Here is a 22,712-nt window from a genome sequence, read left to right on the forward strand (position 1 = left end):
CTTATAATCAAGTTAGAAATGACCATAAAACCATGAACACATACACATTAAAATTATATATAAATGATCAATAATAGAAAATGACCATTAATTGAAATTACCAAAAAAAAAAAACAAAACAAAAACATAAGAATATAAAGACATTCCAGACTAAACTCCAGAATGCCTAGTTCCGGACAAGTTGGTAGATTTGCCAAAAATTAAAAAAAAAAAAATGGTTAGTTTTGTCGATATAATTTTTTTTGTATTGATTAGTCTAGTTAATTTCCCTATAATTAATTGTTATATAATAATTTAAACCTGTTAATATTAATATTTATTAAGAAAACACAATAACAGATTTCATACCAAAGTTAAATTCTAAACAATACACTTTTATGTATGAAAATATATAAATGAAACGTCGAAGCTGTCCCTGTTGTCTAGATAAAATATTAGTAAATGGAAAAACCATAAAACATAAAATACACTTAAATCTGAAGAATACAAATATTGGGCACTCACGAGAGCTCGTTCCTCACCTATCCTACTGTTGTGAGCGAACCAATTAAAGTTTATCTCTCTTTCTCTCTGTCTGTCTGTCTGTCTATACCTTCCTTGAGAGTTAAGCCTTAAGCAGTAGCAGCCTGGTCCTTATTATGATCACCAAATATCCGCTGCCTAAAATCCGACACCATCATCGGCAATCCTTTCCGAAGTGCCACTTTTGGCTCCCATCCCAAAAGATCTTTCGCCTTCGTGATGTCTGGCTTCCTCTTGTGTGGGTCGTCCTCCGTGTTTGGCCTGAACTCTATTTTTGCATCAGGGTCAATCGTCTCCTGGACCACCTGTCATCCCATATTTAAAATTTAAACAAAACATATTCATCAACATATCTTACTAAATTCATTTTTGCAAACGGTAATTAATTGTTACCTGAGCAAGTTCAAGCATGGTGAATTCACCGGGATTTCCAAGATTAAACGGGCCTACATGTTCACCTTCCATCAAACGCATTAGACCCTCCACCTAAAAACAATAAATTAATTCGTCAATATGTATAAAGACTAAACAGGGGTGGTGATGGGTGGTCACACAATACCCAGAATTACAGGAAAAGATATCCGACACTAACTGGATCTGCAAGTACAATAATTCATATGTATGACTCCATGGCAATGGCACGAGGCACAAGGCCACCACACCTTCGAAAACAACCCACATGCAGACACTTCAAAGCGTACGTCCAAATTACAAAAGGTGATTTTTTTTTTTTAACTACTTGTCTTTTAATTGATAAGGGGTCTGGTTTTGCCATGACTACCGACAGAAGGGGAAAAGGTAATTTTACAGTAATCTGTCATTAGTGGTGATCAAGCTTTTTATGTAATAGTAATTTCATAAAGAACGAAAAGATACTACTAACCAAATCGGAAACGAATTGAAAACTTCTTGTTTGCTTTCCATCTCCATAAACAGTCATCGGTTCTTTCCTAAGCGCCTGCATCACGTCACTTCACGTGTTATTATTTATATAAATCAAATCAAGTCCGATATATGATTTGTAAATGATAACTCACCTGAGCAACGAAGTTACTCACAACTCGGCCATCGTCAATGCACATTCGAGGACCATATGTGTTGAATATTCTCGCAATCCTAACCTATAATATGTATGTAAATTGATATAGATTGAATTCTGTGACGAAAAGATATGAATCATGAATGATACAGATAAAAAAAAAAAAAAAAACAAACCTCGACGCCAGCACCTCTGTGATAATCCATGGTCAGTGTTTCGGCAGTACGCTTTCCCTCATCATAGCAGCTTCTGACACCTGTTATTGATTGTTACACACATGGTTAGATCTTAGTCCATTTTCGCCTAATAAAGTATATATAATAATCCACTTTCGTCTAGATTTCCCCCTTCAATCTCCATAAAAATTCACAAGACACACGCAACAACTTCAACCAACATTGATGAACAGTCCCGTAAGTAATCCACGAATTCCCCCGGGAAAAAAGAGAGAAAAACTCACCGATTGGATTGACGTTGCCCCAGTAGGTTTCCACTTGAGGGTGTTGCAGAGGATCTCCGTACACCTCACTGGTGCTCGTTAGCAAGAACCGTGCACCAACTCTCTTCGCCAGTCCAAGCATATTCAATGTCCCCACTACATTCGTCTTGTGACAACCAAAATCAAAATCAAGGATTCACAAATACAGAATCTGGATTTGTATACTCAAAATCAATAAGAAAAACAGAGCAAATAAAACTAATTAAGGAAGGATATGATTGTTTTCACGGGGTTGTATTTGTAATGAACAGGGGAAGCAGGGCAAGCAAGGTGATAGATCTGGTCGACTTCCAGTAGTAACGGCTCTACGACGTCGTGTCGGATGAGCTCAAACCTAGGGTTTCCAAAATGATGCATCACGTTCTCTTTATTTCCAGTGAAGAAATTATCAACGACTATGACACTGTCTCCTCGTTCAATCAATCGGTCAACGAGATGACTTCCGACGAATCCTGCACCGCCGGTCACCACAATCCTTAACCCCTTCCGTTTCAAACCCAAAGGGATCTTCCCACCTGAATTAAACCGATAAGCTGGTCTTCCAGGGTTCATTAACTGAGCCGATCCGGAAACTGCGTAGGAGGTGTAGGCGGAGATGGTGGGGGAAGAGAAGGTGGTGGATGAAGGAATAAGGGTAAAGAAGAAGGTAGATATGGCAATGCCGATGAGCACGAAGACGAGACGTTGTTCACGAAGCATGTAACGAATCGGCGGAATCACGGCGGACCATGGTTTATTAGGCTTTGGAGAGTATAGATCTGAAGTGGGATGGGGTTCGTGGCCTCTGTAAATCAGTTCAGATCCCATTTTCCTTCTTGTGTTTGTGAAATTTAGATCGATGAAGGCTGTGGTGGTGGGAGAGAAGTGGTGGAGTATATATAGAACAAAAGTGTCAGACGGTGGTGGCTTAAACTCTCCGGCACGTGGAATTTGTCTCACGCTCCTCTACGGTCTGCGGCGCGTGTTTTTGGAGGAAGTAGAGAGGTGTTTATATACCACACTCCCTTGTCAATTACGAGAATGTCCTTTATAAAGTTAGTCAGGTAAAAAACGGTAAATTTGTCCTATGACAAAATTGCAAAAATGGTCCTGTAAGTATTATTTTGTGGGTTTAGTCTAAACTTTGGTGTTTTGAACCGGTGTTCCTTTTGAATTAGTTTACATGCTGTCTTGATTTCTGTTCAAACTAAAAAGATTATTATATCCTTAATGAATTTAATTTTCATTTTTTTTCATTTTTTAAAATTATTATTATTAAATATAAAGTCGGGCCTACCTACCTACCTCTCTCTCTCTCTCTCTCTCTCACATACACACACACACACAATTCGTCTTCCACTTCTACAGCCAAAAGAAATCTGGCCTTTAATCAGAAATACATTCCTCTCATCCCTCCTCTCGCCGGAAACCCCTACACATAAAAATCTAGCAATATTCAATGCCTCTTCACTCCGCCACCATCACCTTCGTTTATACAACCGGAGATGGAGGGGATTCTGCATCTGATTCAACTTAGTGATGACAAATCCACCAGTGACTTGTGCTTCTCCATCGATGGAGTTGAAGTTTGGTTTGGCTGAATGAGAGTAGATAGAAGATGAATGTAACGACGTAAAAATTTAAAACAATTTTTCTTTCATTTTTCAACCATAACATATCTCATATAAATCATTTCAAAACACAATTGTATCGAATGTAATCACGATAAAACATATCCCAGAATCTCAAATACAAAAATCCTCTGTCAGTGTGTACTAATCATGTCGGTGTCTTCCCGCGATCATCGCTAGTACCTGAAACACATATCACATAACACTATAAGCATAAATGCTTAGTGAGTTCCCCAAAATACTACATACAACACATAAGCCACACGAGGCTATAGCTCTACGAGACCTTCCGATCAATGTGTCACAGAGGCCTTCCGGTCCCACAATCTGAGTAGACCTTCTGGTCCTACTCCGTCGACCTTTCGGTCCATACCATATTGACCTTCCGGTCCATACCCTGTTAACCTTCCGGTCCATACCATACTACTCATAACATACATAACATATACATATCACATGGAAACATATATCACATACTCGTCATAGCACATAAGACCTTCCGGTCACACATAATTACCATTCAAGGTAAGGTATAGTGAGAAGACTCACCTCATATGATGTCTAGTATACTCTCGTTCTCAACATCCCTGATCTAACATCCTCCTATCAAAATGATAATATCTCTAATCAATACTCTCTTTATGTTCTCCTCTCTTAAGAATGGGTAGAAGACCGTTCTACCCTTCCATGACCTCTCTTGAATCAGTTTGACCAAAACCCTAAGGTCAACGAAAGTCAACTCCAGTCAACGGTCCAACTTTGACCAGAATCGTCAAGTGCACTCGGGTGACTCGGCGAGTCCATGCGTGTTCTCTAAATCCTCCTAAGGCCTCACTCGACTCGTCGAGTTAACCTTTTACTCGACAGGTTACCACTGATCACGAATCGCGGGGCAACCCGATCCGACTCGTCGAGTCCTCTCATGAACTCAACGAGTTTCCTCCATGGCAATACTCAATTGACCTTCTGAGGTCAGATATGTTTCTCTAACTTATAGATCTGACCTTCTAGCACCCAAAAGTCACGTAAAGGTTCAATCTTTATGTCCATGCACCACACATCTAGCTCTATTTGATAAAATAACCCTTATAATGGTGTCTTAGGCTCAATACTCTTATGTGAATGCATAAAGCTAGGTTGTTGGGACTCTCTGGACCTCTCAAGGTCCAAATCTAATGTCTATGCCACAAAAGGACTCCACATATTCCATAACTCAACTAAAAAGGAGCAAGGAAACCCTAGATTCATGAGATCCACTATATACACGAAAATAGGCATGGATTCATACCTTAAACAACAACCTTTGATGAAGTGATAGTAGATCTTAGCTCCCCAATTAGCCTAGCTTGAATCCCTTCCTTCCTTCTTGCAAGAATGCACCAAAGGTGATGAAATTAGCTCCTTCCCTCACTCTCTATGCTCTCTGGTTCGTTTAGAGTTTCTCAAGGGTGTGTGACCGCAAATGAAGGCCATAAGGACCCTTAAATAGGGCGTAGGCCCAAAGATTTAGGGTTTCTATCCACAGTGCGGACTCGTCGAGTCGACTTTCCGACTCGTCAAGTCCATTCATTAATCTGAGTCATCATTCGCGATCCTACTCGACGAGTTTAGGCGTCAACTCGTTGAGTCCCTCTTCTTAACTAAAAAATAAATACTTAAATTATGATACCTGGAAATCCGGATGTTACAATGAAGGATGATCGATTGATGTTTCAATCAATGGATGGTTATACTACTTCGATTTTTGTGATGCTTCGTTCGTGATTTGTTTTGATCCAAAAATCACAAGATCCAAAATCACACCTGCCACCAGCACCGTCATCCACCTCTATCTCCATACACACGAAATCAGAAAGCCCGATATAACCCATCTACCACTGAACTCAATGCAACCCATATGAAATTAATGAAAATCTAGGTGAAATTGGACATAGAAATCGACCAAATCGAACATAGAAATCGACAAACTAGAGTCATCTTGACAGAAACCCTTACCCTCTTCAGTTTGTTGGTGGTGGAGGTGAGGATTCAGGTCTTTGAACGTTTGAGAAGAAAGTCTTGGATGCCCTTTCTAGTGGGTTGGAATTTAAATCAACATATGGGATTATTGACGAGGATTGTAGTTGGAAGATTGAACCAGAGTACCATTGCTCACATTCCAATCCATCGCACCCTAAAAGTCCTCCGCCAGCCAAACATCTCTAAAAATCATTCCCGACAGTTTTATTTAAAGGAGATTTTTGTCAGGGAGATCAGGAGTTAAACTCTTAAATTGGGTTTTGATTTTTAGCTTTAAATTTTTCCTTTAAGTTAAGATGCTGAAATTGATTTTGGAGAAGGAGGAGGTTCACCAGCAGAGGGAAGGGAGAGGGACTTCTTGATAGTCACTGAAATGGGTCTTCTTCACCTCGATTTAGTGTGTGTGTGTGTGTTCATAATGAAAGTGGGTGAAGATCTTTAAGTTTTTTTGTAGGTTAATCCAAGTTGTTGGAATCTGATGTTGAAATGGATTATGAATGATGTTTTGATCGTTAGTTGCACAGGAGAGAGAGAGAGAGAGAGAGAGAGAGTGTTTATTAATAATAAAACATTAAATTAAATACAAAAATATAAAAAAATGTATCAGAATGACATTTTAGTTTTTTTAGTTTACTTAGGGACCAAAACCACAATCAAACCAGGCCAAAAGGACCATCAATCCACAAAAGTCGTGGTTTAGACTAAAACCCAAAAAATGCATATGATAGGGACCATTTTTGCAATTTTGTCTTTGCATATTAACGAAAACATAAATACGGTTCTTTGTTTTCTTTGTTTTTTAAAACTTGGAACTTTTGTATTTTGTGGATCATATCTCAATACAAGATTTAAACTAAACGTCTTCAAATTTAAATAAAAGATTTATTTGTTTTTTAAGGTATGCATGCAATGAAATAAATTGAAATAACCATACAATAATTAAAAATAATTTTAAATTAAAATTTATTTAGTTTTAATAATATGGAAATCAAATATAAAAGTCATTGTGATAATATGATTTTTAAAGACGTTTATATAAAATAATTAAAACATAATAACTGCTAAATAACAATAAATAAAATTATTAATTTAACTTTTTTTATGTACAAAGAATAATGTCATTAAAATTATAATGGTTTATACGTAAACAAAATATTATTTTATTGTTAACGTGAAACATAGTTATATATTTTTATAAATATTTTTAATTAGATAACTCTAGCCTAAACGTCATAAATTTTTTTTGACTTCAACATCCTTCATAATATTATTTAAACAATAAAGATGTTGAAAAAATTAAAACAAATTCATGTTGAATCATATAACATAAAGTCTTAATGATGGAAAGTGGTTTGAAGAGAAGAGTCCAAAGTTGCGTTGCTCGGCACACACACAACAGTTTTTAAGTCCGAAGTTTTTTAAATATGCAAAAGGTAAAATGTTACATATGTTCTGCACGACGTATCCAAAAGTGGTTATTTTAAAAATACAAACAACCCATGAGCCTATGAGGTATAAAGTGTAAACATTTCATTATATTATAAATAACTCTATCTTTGTAAAAGATGACGATAACTTCATTACATATTTTTAAATAAATAAAAGAAATAGTATACTATCATGTTGGGGAGATAGTCATAACCTTTTAGCTAAAAGATGGAAATCGGATTCCTTTTTTCAGGGTTCGCATAGCTTCCCAAGCGCCCGACTTCTTTTCCTGGGTTCCGAAAAAAGATTTTAGGTTTGTATTCTGTCTCTGTAACAAATGGTTCATTTATTGATGGGCGAACAACGAGGATTAGACTTGCTATAATTTATTTCTTTAGGCAAGATAAATCAATTGTTTTAATCTTTCTTACAATTCAAAACTCCTCGTATGGAAAGTAAAAGGCCCATAAGAGAAACCCATGAACCAAGAGAACCTAAAAATATCATAAAAACCTAAAGAAAAGTGGTCAAAATATGATCTCATCCCAACACAATAACTTGAAGAACGCAAAGAACAAATACGGAAACCATAACCACAAAGATAAGTGAAGAGGCGAAGCCTTCAAGGAAGGTGCTCGGTGATGATATCTTCATCATATGTAAGGATTCAAATGACTTTCGCTTTATATATATATATATATATATATATATATATATATATATATATATATATATATATATATATATATATATATATATATATTTGGGGGGGAGGGGGGGGGGGGTCTTGAGAGTCAAGCTTATGAGTCTCGGATGAACATAACCAATAATAGTCTTGCCTATAATTTCGCAGGTTTTATTATTTTTGAAGATCTTGTAGTTTCTTTCGATCTACACATGGTAAATAATACATGCAAGCACTAATCTATAAATGATAAATCAGTTTGGTCTTACCTTTTGAGGATTACTTGAATGTATTGATGATGTCAATCCATTTTTAGGAGCATTGTTGAGATTCATCTTGTCTTTCACAATGTGTCGAACCTTGGAGGGGTAGGTATAGTCGGAAGAAGAGGTGGTTTAGCAAATCAACGCAAATTTTATAGAAGTTGCATAAGAGATTTTGATGTGGTTCCTATATACGTATTTTATCATGCACTTTGAGATGGTCTTTAAGGGTCACCCATAAAATGAACGCACGACGGAGGAATATTTTGAAAGAACCACACAAGATTATGTCAAATCAACAATTGATTCTTTGGGATAAATACTTAGCCGGGCCATCCTAACTGAGAAAGGAAAGGAAACACCGACCTTATTCCTCCAGTATAGTTTATTGTAGCATATAGAATCAAAAAACAATGAGATTGTAAGCACTAAGAGAAACGTATGTGTCACACCTAAGGGCCTATTTGTTGGATTAGTGTCTAAGTCCATAACTGTTTTGGTATGTACTTGACCCGATTATGAGCATGGTCCTTTTGGGTTGCCTTCACCATAACAATATGTAGGATGATTTAAGGAGAGAAAGGTTTAAATATGATTTATTAATATATTATGAGAATAATATATTAAAGGAGAAATCATATTGTTTAATTAATATTAGTCAAGAATTAATTGTTAATTAATTTTGTGGCTAAAAGAGATTAATTAAACTTAGGGGACTGAAGTTGTAATTATAAGATAATTATAATTGGGCTATGGATCACCTAATAATATATAGGTTGGACGAATTCTATGGGAAGCCCATTAGAAATCGTCCAAGGGATATGTTTAAGGAGTCCATGGGCTGCTTAGGGCCTAAGCAGTCAAATTAGGGTTTCCTAGTTGTAAACCCTAATAGCCTACATGTATATAAAGGGCCCCTATGCCCCAAAAACGTGAACAAGTCTTCCATTAGGGTTTCCAGCCGTTTTTGGTGCCTCCCTTTCTTCTCCTCTTCATCCAAGTTGCATATGGTGTTTGTGACTCCATTAGAGGTACTACACTTGTGGTACTTGCTTTCAAGAGCTAAGGAAATTCAAGGAACTAGTTGTTATTGCTATATAACAACAAAAGGTATGTATTCTAGCTTTATATATGAATTTCGAAAATTATAGTAGCATGCCAGGTTTCTTTTTGTGTTCATAAAGCTGTATATCTAATAGTGAAAACATAGATCCAATACTAGGGTTGCATGCACACATAGGATTGTTTGTATTAAACCCATCAGTGGTATCAGAGCCATTGGTTTTTGTTTTCAATTAGCTTTTATTCAAATTTATGAACTTGACATATTAGGGTTTATGGCTAATGAACCCTAAAGGCTAGGTATTTTTCGCAATTAGGGTTGCTAAACCTTAGATGGCGATTTTTGCTAGGGTTTCCCAAATCCTTTCCTTAGCCTCCAAGATTTTGAAATCTAGGGTTTTCCAACCCTTGGATTTCGAAATTACCTCCTTCCCCAAGGTTAGATCCTAAATTTTAGGGATTTGGATAATCCCATATCTTGTAATTATCTTTTAATTGTTAAATATGGTAATTAAAGATCTTGAATTATCCCATCCCTTATTTTCGAGATTTAGAGAGGGATTCAAGGGATTTGGATATCTTAGATGTATAATTGGTAATTATCCTCATGATCTAGATAATCCCTTGTGATTTAATAATTTAAATTAATTGTTTAATTTATGGTAATTATTAAATCAACAGTTTTAATATTTAAAATTTTAATTTAAATGTCTCAAATTCAAAATTTTAAGTGAGATTAAAACCTAATTGTTTTGAAGAGTTTCAAAACTTGCCCTCAAGTTTTGGAATTTAAATTGTTGATTAAAAGTTAATTTTGAAAGTCTAAAATCCAAAACCCTAATTTTGAAAAGTTCAAATTAAACCCTTATGGTTTTATTAAGTTAATTAAGTGTATAATTAAAAGAGATTTAATAAATCCATAATGATTTTGGTTAATTAAAAGTATAATTTAAACCACCTAGTATTTTAAAAGTGTAAAATACACCCTTATACTATATATAACATTAAAAGTTTAATATTATATATATATATATAAAAAAAAAAATTCAGTCTTACCGTTAGTAGGCCTCATTCACGAAGCTAGTCTATAAGGGGTGTTTAAGGAAATTGCCTATAAAATGGCGATTGAATGGGTATCCACTCTTACCCACCGCACTCTTGACTAGTGGAGGGTCGTTAGCCGAACGGGTAGGATAGGACAGAAACCTTCCATTATAAGTATAATGAAGTACAAAGTAACTAAATGTTTTTTTTTTTCAAATTCCCAAATCATAGTTACTTTAGGCAAAAGGTGAAATTGTATGCTAACCCATGGAATTACACTTCGTACCCTTGTCAAACGTTAGTGGAGCGTGTGTGGTTAACCGGCACACTAATTTGGGGATGACATTGGTAGCGAAGGGTGACTCGATGTTTGTCATAGATCAATGGAGCGTGTGTGGCTAACCGGCACATTGATTAGGTGATAGTAACATTGGGTGCACCACGTGATTCACATGGTTATTCACACCTTGTTTGTGATCCTCGGCATCCCAGTCACAAATAGTAGGGCATAATCGAGATTAAACATGCCATTGAAGAGTTCAATGAGTCTCAAAAGATCTAGGAGTTTCAATTCATTTAAAACTTAAACTTCTTTTTCGTTTTTCATGGTGGAAATTGGTAAATCGTCATTTACCTACCTTCAAATATTCTGCAACTAGATTACGGCATCCCTCTTCTAGGTTGTAGAGTATTGTGTTGGATCCTAGCTTGATGTTTCTTTTGGGTGTTGCATCAAGAATTCTAATCAACTTAACTTGAATTTTCTCCCGTTTTGTAGATGTCTGAATCTTACAATAGTCTTCCCAAATCCTTTGGAACAAGCTTTCCAAATGAAGATGACGTTCCGAGATACGATCAAGGAAATGAGAGTCATGCTTCACTTCCTCCACCTCCTCCAATTATTCTCCCTGACCCACAAGTTCAAAGGCTTGAAAAGTTCAAGCTTACTCAAGCCCTTTTGGCAAGTAAACACGAAGATGGGAAACCTGTGTGTGCGCACGTCTTAGAGATGAAGTCATACATTGATAGGTTAAACATGTTGGGTGTCGAGATTTCAAGTGGGTTGGATATTGACTGGGTTCTTCAGTCACTTCCTGAATCATATAGTGAGTTCGTTAGAGAGTACTATATGATTGACCACGACGTGACCCTAATTGATCTCACCTACTTGCTTATAGCTGCTGAATCAACAATGATTTGGCGTGCTGGTCAAGCAAATTTGTCTAGTGAATCAAACTCCCAAACTTCAATGGATACTGGCAACATTGGAAGTCCAGAAAGAACTAAGTCTGTGATTGTCCGATGTGTTGTGCCAAAGGAATCTATTTGCTTTTATTGCCAAGAGAAGGGGCATTGGAAACGAAGCTGCCCTAATTATCTGAGAGATCTAAGAGATGGGAGAGTCAAGACGTATGACTCTGCTTCAGGTAAAATCCATTAACTAACTCTTTTAAGTTCCTATTCTAGATTCTTAATACATGATGTGATAAGATTACATTTTGATGTTTTGTAGGATCGAAGAAAAGAGAGGAAGCTTGAAAAAAGAAGTGAGCTGAATCTGATCATGAAGAAATGGATTTCGATCGCATTACTTGAAGAATGGATTCTTGAGCTACTACTTGGAGTTAGAATAAATTGTTAAGAAATATGTAATAACATAGTTTTTCAATTGAGTTGAATTGTAAGGACAAAAATTTTTCCGCAATAAAATGAATTTTGACTTTATCTTATTTATTTATCCTTGCAATGGCATGTATGAAAGAATTGATGTTTGAATGTTTCTATTATTAGCAATAATGGATTTGATTCTTAATTGTGTTATTTGTGGAAATGTCAAAATTTTACCAAATAGGGAGAGTTTCTCATCACCCAAGTTTCAATTGGAAAGAAACTTGGAATCATGCAATGTGCATTGTATGATGAATGAAAAACTTTCACATTTGGGAACCTTAGACTAATTCTTTGGCAAAGTGTCAATTGAAGGACTAGGAGATCGAGTACACTAGGTCGTACGTTGATCAAGTCTACCACAAGAGTGACAAAGATATTCGTCATGATTTACTAAAGTTTAGTAAATATGGTTATACTTATAAGATTAAGTATAATTCTAAGTTGATTGAAAGAGTTTTAATGAATAGTAGAACGAATAAAGAAGAATCAAGTAGGCAGAAAGATAAAAGTTTCTCTATTCTAAGAAGAAGGGAGAGTACCTTTTATTGTGTTTTATGATAAGTCTTTATGATTAAGAACCATGTCTCAATTGATCCTCTAAGTGAGTCTTAGTGCGATTGCATGTCTAAGAAGAGGAATTGAGAATTGTAGAAATGGTTAAATCAAAGAGTCAATCATACTTCGTTCCAATATCAAGTCTTAGAGTCAAGATTGTGACATTGAGTGAAAAGTCTTAAGTAGGTTTATAACACTCATCAAATGTGGAATTTGGAAAAGTTTTCTTATTCTTGCACATTTGAAATTGGTAAGTTGTGCTGTCTTGGATAAGACAAAGACCAACTAGGACCAATTATGTGAAGTGTTTTGTCTTGATAAATGCTTCACTAACTATTGAATATTTGTTTGTCAAGAAATGTTTCTTGACAAGAGAATCTTATATGTCAAGAAGTCAGTGGGAGTCTTAATGGTCTTGAAAAGGTTTCAAGAACAAATCAAGAATAAACCTTATCGATCATCACTAGCACACGACTTGAGGTTTACAACCTATCGTGCTGACATTGTTTTGTTTCTGTGCCATTCCAATTGAGTTAATTGTGTATATGAGTTCTATGAGCTCTCATTTGAATACACACTAAAGCCTTAGTCGATGGAAAGTAAATTGATATGTAAGGACAAGTTACTAAACTACTTGGAAGGCATGGTGGGCACTCGTGTTACCATAGGGCAAGAAATCAAGATTAAGAAAGTTCAGTCCATATGAGTTTGGATTTGTCGCAAACCTTGTTTTTGGAAAATTCACATGGATAGGAACTCATACACCATAAAATCTAAGTGTCATAAGATTCCCTCCTTCATGAAAATGACTGTGAGGAAATGCTTTCACTAAGAGAGATTTTAAGAAGATAGCAATTGTGAAAATTGTATTCTCAAATTCGATTATGGTTACGGCATCCCTTTCCATAGTTCGAATTGTGAGATTTGGCAATTAGTTTCAACATTTGGAACTTAGTAACATAAGTTATGAATTGTTTAAACACACATATGAGCTATCTAAGGCAAAAGTGTATAAGGTTAAGAAGCTTAGATAAAGGCTTATCGAAGCATCTGGTATTAGAAATATGAATTTCAGAGATTCAATAGGCATTGTTTTCTGAAAGTTCATTTGTTTTCTGAATACATGTCAAAGCTAGTGGGAGCATAAATGTTATGCTTATATGATAATCATCATGATAGTGGGAGCATAAGTGTTATGCTTGTATGATTGTTATGGCGAGTATTGCAAGTTAGCAATATTAATTATAGAAAAACAAAGATTCCATTTGCAAAGTTGCATGGGTTGAAAAGTTGTTTTGCTATAATTAAGGGAGAGAATATTATACTTCGTTTCAAAATCTAAAGCTTAGATTAAGAAATTTTAATATCTTCAGTCAAAGGATACATTGTGTGTTCTCAAATTTCGATTATGATTACGGCATCCCTCTTCATAGTTCGAATTGTGAGAACATGACACATAAAATATTATGGCAAAAGATTGGTAAAGTATCATATCTTTATGTAAGACATTATGCATCGTGTCCCATACGCTTCGGGTATAGGATCGATTGTAAATGCTATAGTATTTTACCATTCTAAAATTTTCCAAATGTCTAGCGCATTAAGAGGGAAAAAGGAATAGAATTGGTTTTGACTGAAAGAATTTAACAACTATCAAAGGATGATCCAAAGTTCGCTAAGGATTGATCGCTTGTAAGTAGTTGAAAGTATGGTATTGGATGGACCATATCGACATTATTACGAATAGATAAGATTCTATTAAGAATGAGTTGTCATATGGCAAATGTGGAAATGTTTCCATATTGGGAGTTGGATATTGAGAGTCTATGCCTAGATTAGAAACTTTTATGCAAGAAGGATGTTCAAAGGAATGTACTTTGAATGTGAGACTTCACATCTATGGAATTGTCTTGTAACAATTTCTAAGAAAGCACTTTGTAATTTCATTAGCCAAGTCTTGGTGACTTTTGTGCTATGACTTTACGAAAGGATCGTTGCGTAAAATGTTAGAATCTAGCATATTCTAGTAGTGGCAAGAACCTTGTGTTCCTACACTAATAATTAGGATTAAGGAATTGTGAAATGAGCATCATTGGAAAAGTTTTCAGGTGATCTATTTCACAAAGCATAGACCATAGGAAACAAAGTGTGCATGTTTAGAGCATGGGACAGTTGTTGGTATAATTCAAGTAATTAGTTGATTATCCGAAACATTAAATGATAAATAATGAGTAATCAATATGGTGGATAAATAGAAGGGTTTTATTTACTCTCACAAGTTTGGGGCCATATAGGATTAAGTATTGTTGTCATGTTTAAATTTGCATGTTTTGACTTCCAGAATAACTAGGTTATTCAAACATCCACAGTTGGTCATACGTTGGGAGTAGGTATGAATAAAGACTGTCATGAATCTGTCTGTAGATTGTCTGAAGTGTTTAGACATGGCACAAGTTTGCTGCAGAGTTCGTGAGTGCTTTGATAAGATTAAAGTATTGGATTAAACCCACGCTCACTTGGATCACTTCACGGTTTTATCACGAGTGATTAGTGAGACGATAATATTGTATATTCTTGAAACCGAGACGTGTGAGTTGTTATTTGCTGGTCGGTTGCACATTGATAATAAGTAAACGCACCAGTAACTTGGTGTTATAAAACTTATTGTTGTGTGTGATTCGATCAGTAAATGCAAGCGAGCATTTGAGTCGAAGTTTATCCATTCCTTTTATCCAAAGTGGGATAAAAGCGATATCTGTGGGCCTCTCGATGATTTAGTGATGACATCTAAGCGCTTGGCCAAGCCGGGACTAAGTTGATGTGTTCAATTGTAGTCTGTTATCAGTCGTCATGAATCGGAAGTCGGGAAAAAGTATAGAGAGAATGATTGAAATTCATGTCTTTTGTCTATACGATATCTTGAGAATGGAGGAATATATAATCCCTTATCTAGAGGACACGCTATCTGATAAGATCAGAGTTGACAGCGACTTTTGAAAGCTACGATTGCTGATCAGGTTTTGAAGTCATACGGAAAATAGTTATTAGACTTATCCAAGTGGGAGACTGTTGGATTAGTGTCTAAGTCCATAACTGTTTTGGTATGTACTTGACCCGATTATGAGCATGGTCCTTTTGGGTTGCCTTCACCATAGCAATATGTAGGATGATTTAAGGAGAGAAAGGTTTAAATATGATTTATTAATATATTATGAGAATAATATATTAAAGGAGAAATCATATTGTTTAATTAATATTAGTCAAGAATTAATTGTTAATTAATTTTGTGGCTAAAAGAGATTAATTAAACTTAGGGGACTGAAGTTGTAATTATAAGATAATTATAATTGGGCTATGGATCACCTAATAATATATAGGTTGGACGAATTCTATGGGAAGCCCATTAGAAATCGTCCAAGGGATATGTTTAAGGAGTCCATGGGCTGCTTAGGGCCTAAGCAGTCAAATTAGGGTTTCCTAGTTGTAAACCCTAATAGCCTACATGTATATAAAGGGCCCCTATGCCCCAAAAACGTGAACAAGTCTTCCATTAGGGTTTCCAGCCGTTTTTGGTGCCTCCCTTTCTTCTCCTCTTCATCCAAGTTGCATATGGTGTTTGTGACTCCATTAGAGGTACTACACTTGTGGTACTTGCTTTCAAGAGCTAAGGAAATTCAAGGAACTAGTTGTTATTGCTATATAACAACAAAAGGTATGTATTCTAGCTTTATATATGAATTTCGAAAATTATAGTAGCATGCCAGGTTTCTTTTTGTGTTCATAAAGTTGTATATCTAATAGTGAAAACATAGATCCAATACTAGGGTTGCATGCACACATAGGATTGTTTGTATTAAACCCATCACTATTTTCATCTCATCAGAGCACCAGAGGAACCTCTTATGTGAAACGTCCCAAAATACGAAGGTAAAAATTTCATTTTTAAAATAACCAAAACATCCATTTATCATTTACTCAACACTTAAAAGTTTTTTATAATAAAAACAGTTATCAGAGTACAATCCCAAAATCACATAATTGCGGAAAAACGTGGGTGTATGCGTTGCGATCAAGCCGGACCCTTCCCTTTCGAACTGGAAATACCTGAAACCATAAACAACAACTGTAAGCACAAAGCTTAGTGAGTTCCCCAAATATCACATACCATACATAACATACGAGCCAATATAACATACATATCCAACATTCAATAGGATGTGCTATATGCTAACCATAGTCTTGTCATTATGCCACGAGCCGTATCATGGTCTTTCCTTGCCAAGCCGGGGACCAAAACCCTAGGTCTTACAGACAAATGCCAGGAGCCACCTCATAGTCTTCCATGCAAGCATCACAAAGACAACTAGCATATAATCTACAACTACTTATCTACTTAACTGTCAGAGTCCAAACTCTGATCTTGCATTTAGATCTGTCAGGAGCCACCTCCTGGTCCTTCATACAACTGCCAAGGGCCACCCCCTGGTCTTCTTATAATACATAAACCAAATGGGTCGACAGTGAGGAGACTCACCTTGACTGTTGAACCCATAAATAAAGCTTTGACTACAGATCCGCTAGAATCCCCGCTCTAGTAAACATGAATAGCATTTCATTAACATTGGGGTTCCAATTCAAATCCAATAATCCATATATGGGGGGTAAAAATACCATTTTACCCTTCACCTAGTTTGGTCCAAGACTATGGCCCAAACCCCCAATCAAAAGGCCTACAAACCAAAAAAATATCCAAAGCCCACTTATGGCCCAATTTTCCAAATTCGGCCAAAACCCTTACATGGGCCTTACACTAAAGCCCATTAACATTTCCCTAATCTAACACACTTGTTCTCAGATGGCCCAACAACACCCCCAAGCAACCAAGCCCAAAAGATAGCCCAACCCCGAAATGACACCACAAGGCCCATTAAGGCCCACATATCGCAATTGGACCCAAACCCATTATGGGCCTAACCCGAGAAAGCCCAATATCATAAAAGGCTCAAAATAACCAATTGTCAACCCTGGTCAAACTACTGGTCAACGATCCATGGACAACAAGTCAACAAAACAAGAAAAGTCCAACAGGCTGAGTATGCCCGTGTACTCAGCTGGTACGCCCAACGTACACCCTTTGGGGCCAGTACGCGCAGCGTACCAAATGGGTACGCCCAACGTACTCCCCTGAATTCCATTCTTCTCCATTAAGCACTTAAGTCCTTGTTCTAAATTCTCAAATCTGATTCCCATGGATGAGTTATCACGTAAAGTTGGCAACATTACTTGCATGCATGGCTTAATGGGGCTCTAGAGCTCAAAATATCCTAATGAGGGGTCTTAACACATGCATGAGTTCAAATAAACCATAAAGATCACATTTTTATGCATTTGGGACACCTAAAACATCCAGATCTACAAGATCAGGCCTCTGAAACAACCTTAACTCACAAGGACCACCAAAAGAGGCTAAAATGACCATAAACAACCCCAAAAAAGATATATGAAATGAGTAGACAAGATTAAAGCTTTTTACCTTCAATAGATTGCAAAAGATGAGAAACTTTTGGATCTACAAGCTCCTTTCCAAGTGATGATTTTTCAACAAGCTCCAAACTCTCCAAAGTGCACAAGAATACTCCAAGATTCTTCACAATGGCTTAAAAGCTCCAAGACAAAGGCTAAGGGTCAACTATTAGGGTTTAAGTGCCTTAGAGGCTGATAAAAGACAAGGTTCATGAAGGAAATAAGGTTTAAATAGGGTCAAGGACCAAAAATCAGGGTTTCATGGCTGAAGGGAGTACGCCCGCGTACCCCTTAGTACGCTCGGCATACTCAAAGACCACCTGCGACCATCTTACTCAGTACGCCCCACGTACTAAATGGCCCTTCAAAACTCTAAAACTTCATTCGGCCTTGACTCCTTCGACCTAAGTTTGTTACCAACGAACTTTATATCCACAAAAAGGTGACGAGAAGCCCTACGCTTCTATCAAATCGTCATTGCCTTAAAACTTCCCGAACAAGAACCCAAAATTCGTAAAGGTACGGACTAACAAATTACGTTTATACCCTTGGGCTCCGTAGCACCATCGAACACTCAGATCACTTAAATTATAACACCCACATCCAAAAAGGGCCAAATCCCATCTTCCCCAAGGCCAAAAGCCTTAAGATAACTGATGATTGGGCCATAGCCCCGAATAATGAAGCAATCTGAACCCGAGTGTTATGTTATGTAGTAAACATATCAACATAATCCCAAACAATGTAATTGTCGTGTCATAGATATAGGGTGTAATTGAGTTGAGTCGAGTACAATCAAGCTCAAAACTTCGTTCAACTAAAAAGTTGTAACTTGAAACTAGGCTTTAGCTCAATTTAAGCCTTAATTGTCACGCTCGAGCTTGATCTTGATAAATTAATCAAGACTTTCTTGCTTAGCTTGCAAGGGCAGACGTAGGAATACATAGTAGGCGTTGCCGAGGTTGAAATAACGTGTTGTCGATATAGGAAAAATAGATAAAAAAATCGAAAAATCAAAATTTTTTCCACTGTGGACAGAAAAAGTAAATGTTGTCGGTGCCACACCGATACACCTACTAAAACCACCCCTATTAGCTTGACTCGACTCAAATAGCTATTAAAAAATAAAATCACATTTAGTTGCAATAAAAATACGATTAAGCTTGTGATCTTGACTCAACTCAACTCTATAATATGTAAATATGAACAAAAAAAGAGTAAAAATGTAACTATAACTATGTTTGATTAAACTCGCGGGTTTCACAAGACGGATATTCTAATACTCGGGCTCAGCTTGATAATATATACCTGAATAGCTTGAACTCAAACTCAACTCGACTTGAATCGAGTCAATTTCGTTGGCTCAACTCAGTTGTCATAGCTTTGATGCTTAATAAAATCAGAAATAAATAAATAACCCTACATGTTTTGAGTTATATTCACTTTTGACCATTTGTATCGCCCATCCCTTTCCTAAAAAAGAGAACCAACAGATCTATAAGCAAAAAGGAAATTTTGAACACTCACTTTCACTTTATTGACATTTCCTGCCTAATCCATCACTTTCTAGTTTCTATAGTCTAACAATAGCATGATTTAGCTCATTTTACAAAGCAATCGACCACCAGATCATCTTTCCACATGCCTAAAAAAATTATTCATTATTCCATGAGAAAACATTATCAAGACACTTTTGAACTTACACCCATGACATCTGTTGGTTATTGTCGTATTTACCTTTTTTTTTTCTTTAAAAAAAAAAAAAAAATCTTGGTTGACGTTATGACTTACGCCTGTTATGATTCATGGTGGCTGTATCATACAAATATGTTATTTTATATGAAAATATATACACCAAAAGACACAAAATACTGATACCACGATATATATATAAAAGGAACAAAGGTGAAGTCATTTACACAAGTGTTTCATTCATGTTACCATGAGTTTGAAATCTTCTCCATATATTTCAATCATGGGAACCAACAATTTATTTGCTTATGCTAAAGATGGTAAATATAAAAAGAAGGGTAAGTTTGCCTAAAGGGCATAATGGTGAAATGGGTGTTGTCGTAATTCCTATGGCCCAGTGGAAGCAAGTTTAGCAACAAGAGCAAGAGCATTACTAGTAAAATAACTCACTCTTTTAACTCTACTTTCCAACAACTTGATTTGTTTCCCTTTTTGCCCTTCAAACCCATCTAAACAAGTTTCTTCATCAGTAAGTGCACTGCTAACCCAAGTAGTGACATCCTCCATCTGTGTCTCAAATGTTACAGCACTTATTTGTCTAAGCACCCCTAACGATTTGTGAAGGTTATCCAATGTGTCTTGAAACACATCCACACAATCATAAACCGCAACCCGATTTCTTCCCTTGAATCGATTCTTCTTCTTTAGTCCTAATAAATACCGAGTCGCATTCTTCGTTTCACCTATGGTGACCGAGACACCCGCCCGGGCCCACTTACTCGGGTCCCGTTTTGCAATGTTTGAATAGGAAGCAAGAGAGTGGATACAAAGATCTTGATATGTTGTAACACTACAAGCATCTACAACATAACCACTATCTCCAGATGCCCATGAGTACCATGGGGCTAGTAGTAGCAACATGGATGTTACTAAAATAGCCATTGAAGAGGTTGAAAAAACTTGGAATTATTTAAAGACTTTGAAGGGTATTCCTATTCTTAGTTCAAAAGATGGAACAACGGAAACATATTATATATAAAAGAGAAAAAGGGTTTTTGGTGAGGTGGAAAGTAGTGTTGAGAAACTCCTTTTTTGTGTTTGTTAGCTATAAAAACAAGAAGAGGATGAGGGCAATAAAGAGTGGTAAGTTGAAAGAGATGGGGTTTAGAGAATCATGTGAAATGAGGTGGGGCATGTCATGAATTTTGAAAGAAGTTAGAGAGGATTCTTCTATCATATTCCTTTCCCCTGTGATCATTAGCACACCATCAAAATCACTACAGTAGATCTTTTCACAAGAAAGCAGATACAAAGCATTAAATAATGATCGAGTCCAAGGAAAAGTAGAAAGAAGGTAAGAGTTTATATGAAGACAAAATCTCATAATTATGATGAATTACATAATCAAAAATATATATATGAGCTCTCAGTATAATTAGGGAAAATAGATCAACAATTAATTGCTAGCTTTTGTAGTTATTCATCAGACAGAATTTTTAAGAATTTCTTCAGAAGGGACTTCGAGTGTTGCTCCTGCATGATCCTTGCTTGGCTTCACTTCTGCAGTTATAAATAAATAAGGAAATTATTTATCAAGTCAAAGTGGATTAGTTAATACCCATAACTATAATAATCTCATACCAAGTACAAAAGGGTTCCCCTAAAGCAATATTTAAAAAAAAAATCAGCTAATTTAAAAAGAAGCTGCAGTTGTAAATCTTGAATAAGTTTTCAAGTCACATTTACAGGGTGAAATAATTTTCAAGTATAGCAACTTTTATATGCAACTTTTATAATCATCACACTTGACACATGGCTTCATAACCATCGTGCTTGCAAAACTCATAAAAAGAACATTTCTTCAACAATAAAATTATCTACTTTTCCCTTTTTTTTTTCGATATTGATATTTCAAATCAACTGTAATGAATCAAGCAAAGAAATAACAATGGTTCCCATGTAGAAAAGGGCTGCCTCCAAAACAAAAATTAAAAGGGGATGACACTGATCTACTTATTGCAGCAGAGTCGGTATGACTCGAATCTTGAAACCCTAATTCAACTAAACCTGGATACCTAGTTTTGAATAGTGGCTTATGAACATGCACTAAGATGCTTATAATTCTATAGCTTCCTTCCGAAAGAGAAATGTCTATTTCAAATAATTGTTTTTAAAGGCGTGGGCAGGGTAACACTGGACTCACCACAGCAATAGCACCTGAAGAATCCATTTCAAAGAAAATGAGATTCTTTGCGGATATGACTGGTTAAACCTAGCAAACCAGAATTTTTCAATTGCAATTGGATCATGAACTGATTGCTTAATTAAATCATTCGAATCCATTTCACATATCTAATTCTATAATGAACTATTTAGGGCAAATATCATAATGTAGCAAGCACCGAAATAATCAGGAAAACCTATCATAAAGAGCTCTTAACAATGCAATCTAAGATCGTAATCATAGCACGTCTAAATCAATCATCGAGCTTCTAGTAAAGCGAACACATGAATAGCGACCAAAAGCATAAACTAGATAGCGTGCAAAACGGTAATTCATTGTATACTCACACGGGAAAAAAAAAGTGAGGAAAAAATAGTGTAATGGTACCGTAGCCGCCGCGGGAATTGAGTTTGGCCTGAACAATCATGTTAGATATGAAATCAGAGGCTTCGCGTGCCTCGTCGAGGAGTTTCCGAATCTCCGGTTCAGAGGTCACGTGACGGTTCTCCTCAAATTTCTTCCTCACCTCGGCCGCAGACCCCTCGAGCATCACGGTATCTCCGGCGAATGATTTCCGAGTCGCTCTCAGCAGCCCTCTGTAAGCTGTCAGGGCTTCCGCTGCTAATCCTCTTGCTGCCATTTTTGCTCTCTATTGAGTTGTTATTCTGCTGTAGATCACGACGCCGACCAGCGGACTCGAAGAATACATGAAGCGACGACGCCGATTAGCTTTTGGCAATTATCTTACAAACCCTACCCTCGTATTCAATCATATTTACAATTCAGACCATTCAGGTTCTCATAATTGAAACTATCTCCTTAAAATAGTAAGATAAATAAAAACAAAACAATGACTTCTATACTTTGTTTTACTTT

The 22,712-nt window shown here is 36.3% G+C and overlaps 3 protein-coding genes across 3 annotated transcripts; all 3 read right to left on the bottom strand.

The window, feature by feature from the left end:
* Positions 1-353: 353 nt before the first annotated feature.
* Positions 354-2,867, bottom strand: LOC111920518 (UDP-glucuronic acid decarboxylase 2). Its single transcript, XM_052767199.1, has 7 exons — positions 2,276-2,867; positions 2,022-2,168; positions 1,738-1,817; positions 1,560-1,643; positions 1,406-1,480; positions 916-1,008; positions 354-827 (listed from the first exon to the last, which is right to left on the bottom strand). Exons 1-7 carry the CDS (start codon positions 2,865-2,867, stop codon positions 612-614), a joined length of 1,287 nt encoding a protein of 428 aa, XP_052623159.1. The 3' UTR covers positions 354-611.
* Positions 2,868-19,780: 16,913 nt separating this feature from the next.
* LOC111920519 (pectinesterase inhibitor 6) lies at positions 19,781-20,623 on the bottom strand. Its single transcript, XM_023916096.3, has one exon. It carries the CDS (start codon positions 20,552-20,554, stop codon positions 20,000-20,002), a length of 555 nt encoding a protein of 184 aa, XP_023771864.1. The 5' UTR covers positions 20,555-20,623; the 3' UTR covers positions 19,781-19,999.
* A 333-nt stretch (positions 20,624-20,956) lies between these two features.
* On the bottom strand, positions 20,957-22,558 carry LOC111920520 (mitochondrial zinc maintenance protein 1, mitochondrial). The gene is made up of 2 exons (XM_023916097.3): positions 22,224-22,558; positions 20,957-21,172 (listed from the first exon to the last, which is right to left on the bottom strand). The coding sequence occupies exons 1-2, from the start codon at positions 22,474-22,476 to the stop codon at positions 21,096-21,098; spliced, it is 330 nt and encodes a 109-aa protein (XP_023771865.1). The 5' UTR covers positions 22,477-22,558; the 3' UTR covers positions 20,957-21,095.
* Between the last annotated feature and the right edge of the window lie 154 nt (positions 22,559-22,712).

This window comes from Lactuca sativa, chromosome 9 (assembly GCF_002870075.4).
Source record: "Lactuca sativa cultivar Salinas chromosome 9, Lsat_Salinas_v11, whole genome shotgun sequence".
Lineage (NCBI taxonomy): Eukaryota > Viridiplantae > Streptophyta > Magnoliopsida > Asterales > Asteraceae > Lactuca > Lactuca sativa.

What these genes read in the sequence shown, in the direction of transcription:
- LOC111920519 (XM_023916096.3), bottom strand. Translation starts at nt 20,554, where the DNA reads ATGGCTATTTTAGTAACATCCATGTTGCTACTACTAGCCCCATGGTAC.
- LOC111920518 (XM_052767199.1), bottom strand. Translation starts at nt 2,867, where the DNA reads ATGGGATCTGAACTGATTTACAGAGGCCACGAACCCCATCCCACTTCA. An exon ending in CAACCCCGTGAAAACAATCA is followed by an intron (nt 2,169 to 2,275) that starts TATCCTTCCTTA and finishes TTGGTTGTCACA; the next exon opens with AGACGAATGTAGTGGGGACA. An exon ending in TGAGTAACTTCGTTGCTCAG is followed by an intron (nt 1,481 to 1,559) that starts GTGAGTTATCAT and finishes GACGTGATGCAG; the next exon opens with GCGCTTAGGAAAGAACCGAT.
- LOC111920520 (XM_023916097.3), bottom strand. Translation starts at nt 22,476, where the DNA reads ATGGCAGCAAGAGGATTAGCAGCGGAAGCCCTGACAGCTTACAGAGGG. An exon ending in CAATTCCCGCGGCGGCTACG is followed by an intron (nt 21,173 to 22,223) that starts GTACCATTACAC and finishes TTATAACTGCAG; the next exon opens with AAGTGAAGCCAAGCAAGGAT.